Source organism: Primulina huaijiensis, chromosome 16, assembly GCF_012295235.1.
Source record: "Primulina huaijiensis isolate GDHJ02 chromosome 16, ASM1229523v2, whole genome shotgun sequence".
NCBI classification, from domain to species: domain Eukaryota; kingdom Viridiplantae; phylum Streptophyta; class Magnoliopsida; order Lamiales; family Gesneriaceae; genus Primulina; species Primulina huaijiensis.
The window spans coordinates 17,522,321-17,536,701 of NC_133321.1; the positions used below are offsets into that span (position 1 = coordinate 17,522,321).

At 38.0% G+C, this 14,381-nt stretch overlaps 4 protein-coding genes across 4 annotated transcripts; 2 read left to right on the forward strand and 2 right to left on the reverse strand.

Annotated features, from left to right (window-relative positions):
• Nucleotides 1–1,766: 1,766 nt before the first annotated feature.
• On the forward strand, nt 1,767–5,285 carry LOC140961541 (UDP-glucuronic acid decarboxylase 1-like). The gene is made up of 7 exons (XM_073420128.1): nt 1,767–2,554; nt 2,985–3,129; nt 3,229–3,308; nt 3,986–4,069; nt 4,165–4,239; nt 4,583–4,675; nt 4,769–5,285. Exons 1-7 carry the CDS (start codon nt 1,883–1,885, stop codon nt 4,976–4,978), a joined length of 1,359 nt encoding a protein of 452 aa, XP_073276229.1. The 5' UTR covers nt 1,767–1,882; the 3' UTR covers nt 4,979–5,285.
• A 1,591-nt stretch (nt 5,286–6,876) lies between these two features.
• LOC140961886 (protein SODIUM POTASSIUM ROOT DEFECTIVE 2-like) lies at nt 6,877–9,054 on the forward strand. Its single transcript, XM_073420652.1, has 3 exons — nt 6,877–7,780; nt 7,953–8,028; nt 8,676–9,054. The coding sequence occupies exons 1-3, from the start codon at nt 7,226–7,228 to the stop codon at nt 8,870–8,872; spliced, it is 828 nt and encodes a 275-aa protein (XP_073276753.1). The 5' UTR covers nt 6,877–7,225; the 3' UTR covers nt 8,873–9,054.
• A 953-nt stretch (nt 9,055–10,007) lies between these two features.
• Nucleotides 10,008–11,461, reverse strand: LOC140961491 (protein SLOW GREEN 1, chloroplastic-like). The gene has a single exon (XM_073420045.1). It carries the CDS (start codon nt 11,225–11,227, stop codon nt 10,157–10,159), a length of 1,071 nt encoding a protein of 356 aa, XP_073276146.1. The 5' UTR covers nt 11,228–11,461; the 3' UTR covers nt 10,008–10,156.
• A 136-nt stretch (nt 11,462–11,597) lies between these two features.
• Nucleotides 11,598–13,516, reverse strand: LOC140961490 (pentatricopeptide repeat-containing protein At5g42450, mitochondrial). The gene has a single exon (XM_073420044.1). The coding sequence runs from the start codon at nt 13,376–13,378 to the stop codon at nt 11,864–11,866; it is 1,515 nt and encodes a 504-aa protein (XP_073276145.1). The 5' UTR covers nt 13,379–13,516; the 3' UTR covers nt 11,598–11,863.
• Nucleotides 13,517–14,381: the final 865 nt, after the last annotated feature.

A 14,381-nucleotide genomic window follows, 5' to 3' on the forward strand; every position in this document is an offset into this window, starting at 1 on the left:
GGGCGAGATGATGGTGAGCTTGCGGGAGGTTGTGAGCGGCGAGCGTGAAGCTAGTGCTAGCGCGTAGATGTGGCCTGGGCGAGAGAGCTAGTGAATGAAGTGCAGGGAAAATTCTGTGTGGGAATAATGAAAACGAAGTGAGAAGGGACGGACCTCTGTTCATAGGGGAGGCCCTGACCAAATCTTTTCTTTCAAGACATGATGATGATTTGATTTGTTTGCGGACTTGTGGAGACTAATGAGCAGTGGAGGAAAAATGCACAACTCACGCCCCGTAAACCGAGGACAACACAATTGATCGAACTTTGAACCTACGATTCAGTTCGACTCGGGAGGGGGAGACTGGTGATACCTCAGGGATGAACCCATCAAGATCAGGCCCAAACTCCCGGCCCATCTCTAGGGCCCACAGGTGAAGGGCCCATGAGCAGCCAAAGTATTCTCCTATAAATACCACGTTTGAGTGTATGATAAAGAATTCACTATATTGTTTTCAGCAGCACCCTTAGCTGCTCCCCCCATATATCCTCAGTCTCTGACTTGAGCGTCGGAGGGGTTACGTCAGGACACCCTCCTGGCCCCCTTCTAACGGTCTTATTCTTGATTTCAGGCTCATGGTAATCTTAAAGCCCACGTCTGAACTAGTGACGCTCGCTGGAAGCGAACCCTAAAATTTTCCGTGAGTATCAGTGAATATCGGTAGGGTTGATCCGTCTCACAGATAAAGATTCACGAGACCGTCTCACAAAAGACTTACTCATTTATTTAAAGGCAACAATTTATCGTTATTGTTTCCTAAAACAAAGTTCAAAGCTTTGATAAATCTGGATGGGAAGTTTTGAGTGCAGCAACAATTTTACGTTAATCATGTGCATTCCTCGTGTCAGCAGTTCTTCTCGAATTCCTAAAACTCCGACATAACAAAGAAATGATTTCCTAGAATTTTACCATGCATTGCAGGTATTGCACGTGTCCTTGCAAATCCCTAAATATGCAACCAGAGCCTACTTACAAGTGTTAGAAAATATAGTCAATCTCATCTTCATGTTTGTTCTTATAGTTCCATACTACATTGTTTCTGTAATGCCAAATGTTCCGGACTTGAGCTGCAAAAATATCCTTGTCTCTATGGTTTCTTCAGGAAATGTCCAATTTCCACCAGCTATTTGTAATATATTTAAATAATGTTAAAATATATGTGTAATTTGTTCTGTGAGAGATACCATTATTTGAAATGTAATTTGTTTAACAAGTTTAAAATAGTACTCTCATTCACTGATTAACCAAATTAGTCATTATATGAATAACTTTAACGTATGTTTATAGAGTTGTCAAAACGGATTAAAATCATAATAATAGATTGAAAAATCTATATTCGTCAAATTTAACACAAAATTATGAGTAGATATTTCATAAGACGGTCTCACGGATCTTTATTCGTGAGACGGATCAATATTATCCATATTTACAATAAAAATTAATATATTTGATACAAAAATTAATGTTTTTTCGTGGTGCTCCACATACAATATCTGTTTCACAAAATTGACCCGTGAGATCGTGTCACAATAACAAAATTATTTAGGTCAGTCGCTATCGGTCTTATCATATAAAATAAATGTGTGGGATAAGAGTTGGTGATTTCACGACCCACCAAAATAATGACGAACCATTAGGGTAATTAGATTTGGTGTCGTCTCTTTAAGTTATAATTAATAGTTAAAAAAAATTTAGAGTAAATTTTTTTTTATGTAAAATGCTTATACAAAACAATTCAGCTGGGCAAAACAGCTCATAACCTGTCTAATCCATTTCCCCACTGTCACCTGTTCATAAATTCCGTGAGTGAAAATCAGCAATCTCAGAGCAAATCCTTTCGGCCATGAAGCAATTGTACAAACAATCGAATGTTCGAAGAGATGAAGATGTACCCGTTTCCGATAATCCACCATACTCTCCCAAAGCCTTGAAGCACCCTCGATCTCTCCCAAGATCCATCAATTACCTCCTCAAAGAACAGCGCCTTCTGTTCATCCTTGTTGGTATCTTAATCGGCTCTTCTTTCTTCATCCTACAGCCCTCTCTTTCCCGTGTCTCTACCTCTTCTTCCGTGGATCCCCGCAACCACATTTCCTCCCGAAGCAGCGAATCCACGCTTGCTTCCTACGATCCGAGGGAGTTAGGACAGAATTATGGGAATTGGGATAGCGGGAGTAATGGGTATCGTCCAAATGGGGTAGGGAGGGTGCCGGTTGGTATACAGGGGAAGAGAAAGAGGATTGTGGTTACTGGTGGGGCGGGATTCGTGGGCAGTCATTTGGTGGATAAGTTGATTGCTAGAGGGGATGATGTGATTGTCATAGATAATTTTTTTACTGGGAGGAAGGAGAATACTGTTCATTTGTTTGGGAATCCGAGGTTTGAGTTGATTAGGCATGATGTGGTTGAGCCCATTTTGCTGGAGGTGGATCAGATCTATCATTTGGCGTGCCCTGCGTCCCCAGTTCATTACAAGTATAATCCTGTCAAGACTATCATATCCTTGTTCTCTGATGTTATGGCTATTTTGAGTGTAACAATATGTTGATGTTTCTGGGTAAGTGCGTGTGCTGTTGAATTTATGGTAATCTATGTTTTTCCTGCTATTTGTCTTACATAGATTTAGATCATGATCACAGCAAGGTGGAGTAGATGTGAGTGTGTATTTCTGTAAATATTTTTGTATAAATTTGTAAATAAATATGAGTTCTCATACTTGCAACTATAATCATTTTTTAATTTTGGATATACCCTAATTAAAATACTTAATCGAATGTGCGAGCGCAAATGTATTAATTTTGTGTGCACATGACATTATAGCCTCAAGGGTCCCAGTTATGGTAATATGTTTCGATCTTTAAATTCAAGTGTGTCTTTCCCTATGGCATTTTGAGCTGTTTTTATAGGATTTTGAATTGTTGTGATCCTTGACGGGTGCTTACAAGACAAATGTGATGGGTACCCTGAATATGTTGGGCCTTGCAAAAAGAATTGGTGCTAGGTTTCTTCTGACAAGTACAAGTGAGGTTTACGGTGATCCTCTTGAGCATCCGCAGAAGGAGACATATTGGGGACATGTGAATCCCATAGGCGAGTGCCATATTTCTGAATAAATGCTAAAGTGTTTGTTTATTATAATTTTACAGTTTCTTTGTGAAGGATTATGACAGAATAATCTTAAATGATCAGGTGTAAGGAGTTGCTATGACGAAGGAAAACGAACGGCTGAAACCTTAACTATGGATTATCATCGCGGCGATGGTGTTGAGGTATTTAGCTTGGACTGTTCTCTGATTCGTTGAATTATGAGCTTGACATTCCAACCATTTGGTTATCAGAATCGAATATATTTTTGGTATTTAAATTTCCTATATTTATCATTACTGTGTAAGGTATTGGTGTCAATGGAATAACTTTTGCATGTCAACTTATCCTTATGAATGATCGAGTAGTTGATTTGACTTTAAAAATTGTGTGGTGCAAATATTTATATTTTTTGTATTGTGTCTGCCAGTTTCTAACAACCTCAAAGGAGAAGAAATAACTTACACTTCTTACTTGCATCTGGCTAGCTGAGTAGAGCAATTTTTGGATGTGTCTGAAATTCTTGCTTATCAGATTGGCATGTGAAATGAGTACAATTTTTTTATCACACTGATGAGTATACCATCTATAACAATGTGAGAAATTGAAGGCATCCCATATAACCAACTGACCTTTATTGCATTTGAGTAGTTAATTGAAAGCTATGAATTTGTCTATATTTGTAGCAAGAGCATTTTCAGCCACCATGAGCATCATTGGAAGGAAACTTGCTAAAAGTATGAGTGGCATAGAGTCTCTAGTCTGAGTTCTTAAAGAATATTGACAGCAGTGATATCATTGTTTTTCCGTGTTTAAGGGTATTCAAAATCTCATTGTCTAATTGCCATTCTCACTCACATAGGTCCGCATTGCCCGTATTTTTAATACATATGGGCCTCGTATGTGTCTAGATGATGGTCGTGTTGTCAGCAACTTTGTTTCACAGGTCTGTCTTCCATGTTGTTTTTCATAATTCAACAACAATGCATCAATTTACTTGTTGAGCATTCATGTTCTTATGGCTGTAACTGAGTCACGCAGGCCATACGGAAGCAACCAATGACGGTGTATGGTGATGGGAAACAAACCCGAAGCTTCCAATATGTATCAGACTTGGTATGTCGTCTTTTCATGTTTCCGTGTGTAATTAACACAAATACTGTGAAAAATTTGGTTTCAGGAAGAGGAAAGCTGAATTCTTGGGACCTTTATACCTTACTTGCATCATTAATACTGTCTATCAGACATCCTATGAGAGTCTGTCTTAAGAGCAGTGTCCTCATAAAATGAATTCCATGATTTCCGTCTGACTGACGTTGAACTTAATTTTTAATGCGAAGCTCGTGAAATATAAATTTATTTGTCGAATAAAATACTATAATTTTTCAAGCTTGGTGTGTTATAAGATGTGAAAAAAAATAGTGTTTACGAGGATACTATATGCACTTTCGGATGTCAGGTTGATGGATTGGTGGCTTTGATGGAAGGCGAGCATTTGGGGCCATTCAACCTTGGCAACCCAGGAGAATTCACAATGTTAGAGCTTGCTGAGGTTTGGTCCAGATAATTAGTTTCATCTACGTATCACAAGTTTATGTCATATAACATGCCTTGAGTATGTTGGTTTCTTTTGGAAATATAACAGGTTGTGAAAGAAACCATTGATCCTAGTGCGACCATTGAATTTAGATCAAACACTGCCGATGACCCTCATAAGAGAAAACCAGACATTACTAAAGCAAAGGAACTTCTGAACTGGGAACCAAAGATTTCCTTGAGAGAAGGATTGCCTCGAATGGTCACCGATTTTCGAAATCGCATCCTGAATGAAGACGAAGGAAAGGGAAACAAATGAGAATGCAACTGTGTTACCGAGACCATGTTGTGTATATTGTTTGATTTATCATACGTACCTTATTTCTTTTTCTTTTTCATTTTTCCCTATACACGGAAGTGCCAGCAATAGGCTAAGTTGTATCTGGCTACTAGTGTTTTTCAGTATTGAGAATCTACATTATTGGACTAGTCTTCGACAAGAATACGGGCGGTGCATCTGTATGTTGTGGTGTAAAATGATTTTTGGTATCAACTGAATACATTGAACTGATACAGTTTCGAGTATAAATATTCACATGGAGTTACATGCTTGAGATTTTACACGATATCGAGTATGCTATTGTTAGTTTTTTCCCGTTGGGTTTCACAGTTTGAAGATCCTTGCAAGTTTTCACCCGTTGTATAATTCTTGAAACTTCCCTCTCATTGTACAATGTAATCACTGTAAGTTTCAGTTTCATAGTAAATTTTGCCACAAAAAAAGACCAACGGATACTGGCATTTCACCCAATCTGGTTTGTGTGGAAGGCAGACAAAGAAATCATATCAGGGTGTGTGAAAATGAACTGTGAAATTGTGTGTTTCTTGGATTTATACAGTGAATTTATGGAGGGTCACATGATTTTATTCAGATTCATGGCATTATTTACCCTACACTGTGGGGGTGGGGGGACCCAATTCATAAATTTTGTTTCGGAATTTGGTGACTGCTTAGATAAAAATGGCCATTTCAAGTTTACTGAGAGTGAACTTGAAATTTCACCTCCAACATGAAACACACAGTAAATTTAAATATGTTCTGTTATATTAATTTCAACGAGTCACAGTTTCCTTAATTTTAATTGGCACAAAAAGCATCAGATTCCATTGATTTTCGAACCAACCCCTAACATTCCCACGGTTTCCTACTCAATCAACACATATTTTTTGCTATTATTCTTTTCCACTTGGACCAAAGAATCTCTCTTTTGGCCATTAGGAGCAAATGAGACATAATTTTTAGGGTTAATTTCAATCCACCTCGTTCCACCACTCTTGTCAATTCCTTTTTTGTCCGTAGTTGTTTACTATATCAATTTGAACCCAACCCCTTCCAATAGAAGATATCAATTTACTTCGTATTGATGTCAAAAGCTTCTTGGCTTCATAGCCCCACCCCCGATGTATAATGTATTGCCAAATTGCTTAAATTCAAAGGCAAAAAGCCTCCTTTTGAGCATCAATACTTGCTAATTAGGAAGAAAAATTGAATCTCAGTCATCCAATTTTAGACGACCTGAAAATAAGCAAGAATCCAACAATAGCAAAGTGGAGGAGCAAACCTGAATTTCAAACACACCCCAAAATTTAAATATATTTCAAGAAACACCCTCTTCAGGGCTTCACAAAACTATGTGGAGTGAATTAAGAGGCAATTTTCCTCCATGCAGAATTTACCTAACAAAAAATACCTTGGTATGTTGAACATATATTATTTTACCACTGGATCATTTAGCCGTTGCCTATGTCTCATACATTGTTCAGTATAAGTTGCTATTTAATTGCAGGTACAGTTTTTACCACTGAATATTCCATTTAAAACTAGTCAGAAATGATGTCCTTGCCAGCTGTTCAAAATTAAATTTTACAGCAAGTGTGTTTATACATTATATTTCAAAAAAAAAAAATTATTCAAGAAGATGCCCGCTGAGTATTTCAGGAATCCAATCCACGAGTGTCTCCCATATTAATTTTTTCCACCTTAAAAATTACGCACTCCCACGCCAATTTACCAACTTATTTTTCGAAAAAAAAAGGTTTAACCTCTTCTCACCATGCAGATATGAGTGATGGCAATGCATATCATGTTGGTTGGTGTATTGCATTCACGTTCTTGTTAGATAAGATTTGATGAAGAAAACGTTTCATTTATGAAAAGATATGTTCGAGTGTGTATTTAGCATAGATAAAGCTCGCCAAAATAATATATGTTCAACATACAATGTATTTTTTGTTAGGTAAATTCTGCATGGAGGAAAATTGAGAAGAAAACAAGTTTTCAGATAACTAAATGTATAGAATATCTTGAGGTATAAAATTTGACTGGTAGGAAACAATAGAAGTGTGCTAGTTCTCCTCTCTCTTCCACATAAACCTTGGAACCTAAACAACTCAGACTCTCGTCACACCAAGAATCTCATCTTTAAAGAATCCCAAACTTTCTTTCTCTCAGCCCCACAAAACTGATTTCTTAAGTCAATTTATCTCTTCATTCAACTCTCGGAAGATGAAGAAAATGGATATATTCTGCACATCACAAGTTTCGACGGCCATTTGCCTCAGCATGGAACAAAAACAACCAACTATATCACCTTCTCCATCTTCGTCTCTTTTACTCGGTCGAGCCCTCGACCGACACAATCCCATCATTCGCGACTCGAGAAGGATCCCGAAATCTCTCCCTCCTTGCAGCATTTCTCAGCCACCTGTCTCCCCCAAGCCAATCAAGAATCAAATCAAGAAAAAGAACACAAAAAACCCTCCAAAGGAAAGTTACGATCAAGCAGAGATCTTGAATGGTCTCACCACAAAAAGAACTGACGAAAAAGTTTCAGATGATGATACTTGGAATGGTAATACTAAAGCTGCGGTTCCTGCGAGTAAGAGCTGGAACTGTACCAGACCCGGAGATTTTATCATCCCTCCCGGTTCTACTAGGTATTTGTTGAGTGATATGGCTGTTCCCAGTGCTGATCCCGAACCAGGATTAGAACAGTTTCCAGCTGAAATTTCCAAGTCTGAAGCGTTGAAAACAGAGGAACCATCTTCATCACCAGAGCAGGTTTTCTTTTATATACATATAATAATATATCAGTTAATGTATTTTTGCTTAAAATGTTCATCTTGATTCTTATCCATCACATGTTTTGGATTGTAGACTCTTGAGCAGCTTGTTGTATCACACGAGTAATTTTTTTCCTAAAATATTTTATTTTTATGGTCTTCTGTTGCAGGTGGTGGTTCTGAGAGTGTCACTGCATTGCAGAGGATGTGAGAAAAAAATGAGGAAACATATCTCTAGAATGGAAGGTGTGGACGCATATGGTTAATGCGAGTTCTCTTTTTGCCCCTTCGTTCACTTCTTTATGAGCAAATGTGTTACGGTCCGATGGTGTCATTATGTAGTTGTGTGTGTGTTGGCCTAATTAGTAAGTCTAGCGACTGGTCCATTACAAATTGTGGTATTTGTAGAAACTTTAGTTATGATCCATTGAAGCAAAGCGGATGGAGTGAAATTCTCCATTTTCTCCTACTCTTCTTCTGCTCTTCCCCCCGTTTCTTCCAGATCATGCTGTCACTGGTGTCGATTTCTCAAGAGATGGGAGATGTTAAATCTCATATGGGCCTCAGGTGTTGATAAATTAAAAGTTTCTTCTACCTAAGAAGCTAATATTTCAGATGTAAGATCTCTTTACGAAGTAATGGCGGGCCCAAGAAATTTTCTTATACACCAAACCATTGCAGCAAAACTATCATAACAGTGATTGTGCAATCAAACGATCTTGTTACTCTTGACTCAAAAACTACGTCATCTTAATTGCTGGTCACACATGGGAGGTTGTTTCTCTATTGAAGTTTAATAAATTTGCCACAACCATTTGATACCTGCAATTCCCCTCAGAACTTACGTCAAGAATTCTATAAACAATATCTTTGTAACTAGCTACATCTTGCAGGAGTCACATCTTTCGACATAGATTTTCCAGCAAAGAAGGTGACTGTAGTCGGGAACGTTACACCATTAGGCGTCCTATCCAGCATATCTAAGGTGAAGAATGCTCAACTCTGGCCTCCTACAATACCATCTTCAATTCAACAACTCTATTTGCGTGGCACAGAACTGAACAAAGGATATAAAGTAGCTGGTGAATGAATCGGAAACTTGGCGAATGACCTTGAGGGATATTATCTTGAAATTTATATTTATGTAAATTCGCTATCAAAGTATTGCTTTATTCGTGAATTTGAGAGGTTAGAAAATTGAATTCTTCACTGTATTTTACCACGTGTACTGATCGAATATTTAAACTTATTCGTTTGTAATGATATTTTGTGCTCGATCAAAACTTGATTCACCTTATTGAATAGCTAGTTGTAGAACCCAAAACCTATAATGTTTTGAAAGAAATGAAAAGATCATGTCTCCAAAATATGTTTGATTCCAACAGAAGTTTGATCGACAAACATCAAAAGCCACTCATGAGTGCACCAAAACAAACCGTGCGTTGGTGATTCAAAGTTTCCGAGTGCTATCAGCAATGTTCATTTATAATTATATATCAAATTTTATTAAAGCCATATAAGTCATAAAGAATGATGATTCCCACATAGCTTTTGTCCCCAGAGTAAAACATGTAATAGGCCCAAAATACACAAGCAAGGCGATCACCACGTCATCCATAACTTTATTATCAGAAATATTGACAGCAGCACGAAAATTAAACCCTGACTAATGCTAAAGTTAAAATAGTTCGATATAATCAGCGCAGAACCCAATACTAGATAGGGGAAATAATCTATATTTTTTTAAAAAAAATATGATATTCCATTTTTATAAAAATATAAGCAACAAATTCATTCCATCCCCTCACCCAATATCCTGATACCCAAAGACATGTTTTCAAAGCATAACTACTGCCCATAATAACTATTAAACAACCCATAATCAAAATGCCAACAAGGAAAGTATACACTCATTCATCGTAGACTCAGCTTCTAAGCACTCAAAAATTTGTCAATGCCTTCATCTGCTCATTTTTTGTCCTCTATTCCATTATCCCAAAATTGATTTTCTAAGCCATGGGCAAATATGCAGTTCTCTCGTACAACGGTAAATAAATCAAGATATACGACATTATGAAGCATGATATTTTGATGCTACATAAAGAGAATCTGCAATATGATCAAGCAACAATCAATTCAGACCAAACATCTAAGATGGAAACAAAACCAAATCATGTGGAGTTGGAAAGAAAGAATGTTCTTATTGAAAAACATTATTTGGATAATCGATTGAAGTTCGTGTTTCCTTCAATAATATATTCTCAGACATCATTTCATACATTACTAGTGATCATTGCCTTCATATCCGGATATAACTAACATGAAACCATTAGAAAAAACACTACCACCACCACAACCACAACACCCATGTTCCTCAACTCTTAGCCATAGCTCTTTCATTCTCCAACTTCTGAGCAAAAACTTTGGTGGCAATCATATTACCATCGAAATAACTAGCGTACGGGTGCCCTTTTGGGACCAATCTACGATACTTCTCAAAGCTCTTCTCAGCTTCACTGTTCTTCCTCAAAAGAGTATAGATAATGCCCTGACATAAGTAAGGCCTAAAATCCCTAGGCTCCTCTTTCACCAATTCTTGATAAGTTTTCAATGCGATTTCATATCGCCCGTCAAGAACCCGAATTTGTGCAAGCAAAAGCTTAAAGTCTCTCATGTCAGTCTTTTTATTCTCCTTTTTACACAGCTTCATTGCATCCTCTACTTTCTTTTCAATGGTCTCCAACTCTTCACTCGAATGGCCCTGCGAGGCCACAGTCACTAGACCATGATATGCTTCCACGCTGAAAGGATCCTTCTTCAGAAGCTCGGTGAACCCGTTTTTCGCCGATTCTGTGTCCCCACTATATGCATATAAATGGGCTTTCAACATTGGCCATTCTTTCTCGTCGGGCTCAAGATCGATTAACTTTTCAAGAATTTCAATGCCCTCGGGGATCTTTTTGCTCTTTATCTTGATTTCCATCAAATCTTTGAGACCATTAATATCATACGGGTTGGAGAGCAAATGTTCTTCAATCGATCTCTCTCTTTCTTCGTCAGCAACTGCATCTTTCGTCGAGGATTCGACGGTCGAAGGGGGCAAAATCGGAGCACAAATGGCGGGTTTCGACACGAAATGGAATTGGGAAAAGAAGAGAGCTGCCGCAGTGACTGTAGTGATGAGAGTGGCTTTGAGTGGGGCCAAAATTGAATTAATCAGAATCCCGGGGCTGGCGTTCCGAGGGATATCGGGATTTCTACATTTTGAATGTGGGAAAGCGGATTTGATAGAGGCGTGAAATAAGCGAGGAAGCGGTGGAGGGGGGTTTCTGAAGGAGAGGGAGGAGAAAGGCGTGGTGGCATATGAAGGACGTAGATGGATGGGGGTGATGTGCGGTTGGTGACGGCGGGTGGCTTTAGCGGCAGTGAGAGTCAGAGTAGCCATCGTTGCGGTATAGAGCTCTAAACCCCTGTCGACGACGGAGGAGGATCTCTAATTATCTCCCATTTTGACTGAACTCGCTTTTGAGTTAAGAGAAAAAGCGGTATTTACTTCAAATAAAAGCGCTATTTAATATTTTCTACCAGGCTTTGAGAATTTAGGCCCGATATTGAGCGAAGAGTGTGGTATAAAAAAATGGGGCTCCGTGAACAGAGGCTTTGTTTTAAAAAAAAATATTTAATAATAATAAAGAAGATCCCAACACATTCTGATTTTTTAAATTTCTTGCAGAAAATAGGGAATCGACTCCTGAAACTCTAACTCTCTTGACCACATAAAGAGGAATCTACTTCAGATCAAATACATCGTGAAATGGAGATAACTTTTTCTTTTAAAACAAAACCTCCTATAGGAAGGTCCATGGCAACAGAAAACGACACCACTTCAAATCCCACTTTTATCGCGTCTGTCTCTCTTATAAAGATAGATAAACGAGTCCTCAGATTCAGCGTAGAGAAGCTCGAGCTTGGCTAGTGAACTCATAGAACAAGTATGGCTTACAAACTCAAGTTTGAATGTACTTCACGTCACCCTTAATCCTATTATACTGATTTGGTCAGAACGTGAGCCACTGATGCTTTAGGCTACTACTGAACTTTCATGCCAGTCCATTGCATGTTCAAGAAAAAACCCCAAACACATGTAAATCTCATCCGCACAGCGATGTCTCTTGTCTCCTGTAACAAAAACATGAATCTTGCTTCTAATATCCACCCAACTGCTTCCAGGGATCCTATTCAATCCCTTCTCCCTCATCTCATGCCTAATCTTCACTACACTACGCCATCTTCCTGCCGCCGAATGTGCATTAGACAGCATTACATACGAAGACACATCTCCAGGTTCCAACTCCAAAATCTTTCTGGCTGCAACTTCCCCCAATTCTAAATTTGAATGAATCTGGCAGCCTCCTAGCAACGCCTTCCAAAATCCTATTCCAGGATCAAAAGGCAAATCATGGATAAATATTTCAGCTTCCCGGAACCTCCCTGAACGGGACAACAAGTCAATCATACACGCGTAATGCTCTGCTTTTATCAAACTTGGGTCATCTTTCGCCTCCTTGAAGTACTCATATCCTTTGTCGACAAGGCCGACATGATCACAAGCCAATAGTAAACAAAGAAGTGTAACACTATTTGGTTGAAAGCCCGTTAGCTTCATCTTCTTGAATATTTCTATTGCATCATTTCCTTGTCCGTTTTGCGCATAGCCACAAATCATAGCATTCCAAGAAACTACATTTTTTTCGAGAATTCTATTGAAGACCAACAAACTGTCCTCCATGCTTCCACATTTTGCATAGAAACTTATTAGAGAATTTGCAAGAAACAAGCTAAATTTACCCAAGAACTTCATAGCACAAGCATGAATACTTCTCCCCATGCCAAGTGACCCCATATTAGCTGCAGAAATCACAGCACAAGGATATGTAAACTCAGTCGGGAACTCGCCTGCTCTTAGCATCTCGACAAAAAAATTCACAGCCTCCTCATTTTTGCCTGTCTGGCTGCATCCGCTGATCATTGTATTCCAAGAAACACCATTTCTTTCTGGCATGGAATGAAAAATCTCCACAGCTTCATCGAATCTCCCTTGTTTGATATACCCACGAATCAATGTCGTGTATGAAACGACATTAGGCCTATGGGTATCCACAAAAGCTCTTTGGTCATCCTCAATGCAGCCGAACTTCACATAAAGATCCACAATCGCGCTGCCCACGTAGATATTAGAGTTAAGGCCAACTTTTATGGAGAAACCTTGAATCTGCTTGCCCAAATCGAGGTCTTTTAGAAGAACAGATGAATGAATTAGCGCGCCAAAAGTGTGTTCGTCGGGTCTGATATTTACATGGAGTATTTTTGAGAACCAAATAAAGGCATCTTTATGGAAGTTTTGCTTCACCAAGTGGCGAATCAGTGCTGTTTCTGAGACAACGTCACGTTTGTGCATTTCATCAAGCACGTGGCGAGCGTCAGAATTTGGATCAAGAGACTCATACTCATATTGTTGATTTATAAATTGGAAGAATTTCCTTTTATATATGTTGGCGGTGAGGGGATGATGGCGGCTGAATGCGGCGAGTTTCATGATTTCATCTGCAGACAAAACAATTATCGTGTTGACATTTTGCTGAAAATTGGATCATTTCTGAACATAGAAAGGCGATTGATTCTTTGAATTTGAAATGTTCCTCTACTTTTTGTGTGTCGTCTCAGTTGACAAAAAAATAAAATAAATGACATCTTTTTGAATCAACGGTTAGGTATAAATTTTAAAAATTGACGCGATACTTGATAATTCGATTTTGATAAATGGGAATACGAAACAAAATAATAATTGTTTGATTTTGTAATATTTATATTTTGAATTTTTTATTCGACAAAAAATGTAGTGGAAACTTTTAAATGTATAAATGAAGTTAGAGTATGTCTCTTGTGAGACGGTCTCACGAATCTTTATCTGTGAAACCGGTCAACCCCTACTGATATTCACAATAAAAAGTAATATTATTAGTATAAAAAAGTAATAATTTTTCATAGGTGACCCAAATAAGAGATCTGTCTCACAAAATACGATCTGTGAAACCGTCTCACACAAATGCTTGCCATGAAGTTATGAATGTTTCCTTTTGAGTTGGTTCGATTAGAATCTTTGACATGAACATGTGAACAAGGTATTATTTTGTTGTTATCTCCGAAAAACTTTTAGTTCCTTTGGAAAATATTTGGAAGATACAGAAGTGAAACAATGAACTACTGATATTAGGTGACCCGACCAATTCTTCCAATGTATCATTTTTGGGACAGGTATAGGATGAAGCCCTCAAAGCCTGAAATCGACGATAACATTTGAGGCCCATTTAGCCAAAATTTCAAGCCCACCAACTACTGGTAATTCGTTCAAGATCTGACAAATCTTCCCAAAATTATCACAATTTTAGGTTTTGAAATTGAAATGACGTGATATTTTTAAGAAGAAAAAACAACTCACATCCTAAAGTTCTACGAATCTATTATTTATCTTAAAAATTATTCTGTCATTTTAAATTAAATATTCAAAATATTAAGATACATTAACTTTGTTAATATAT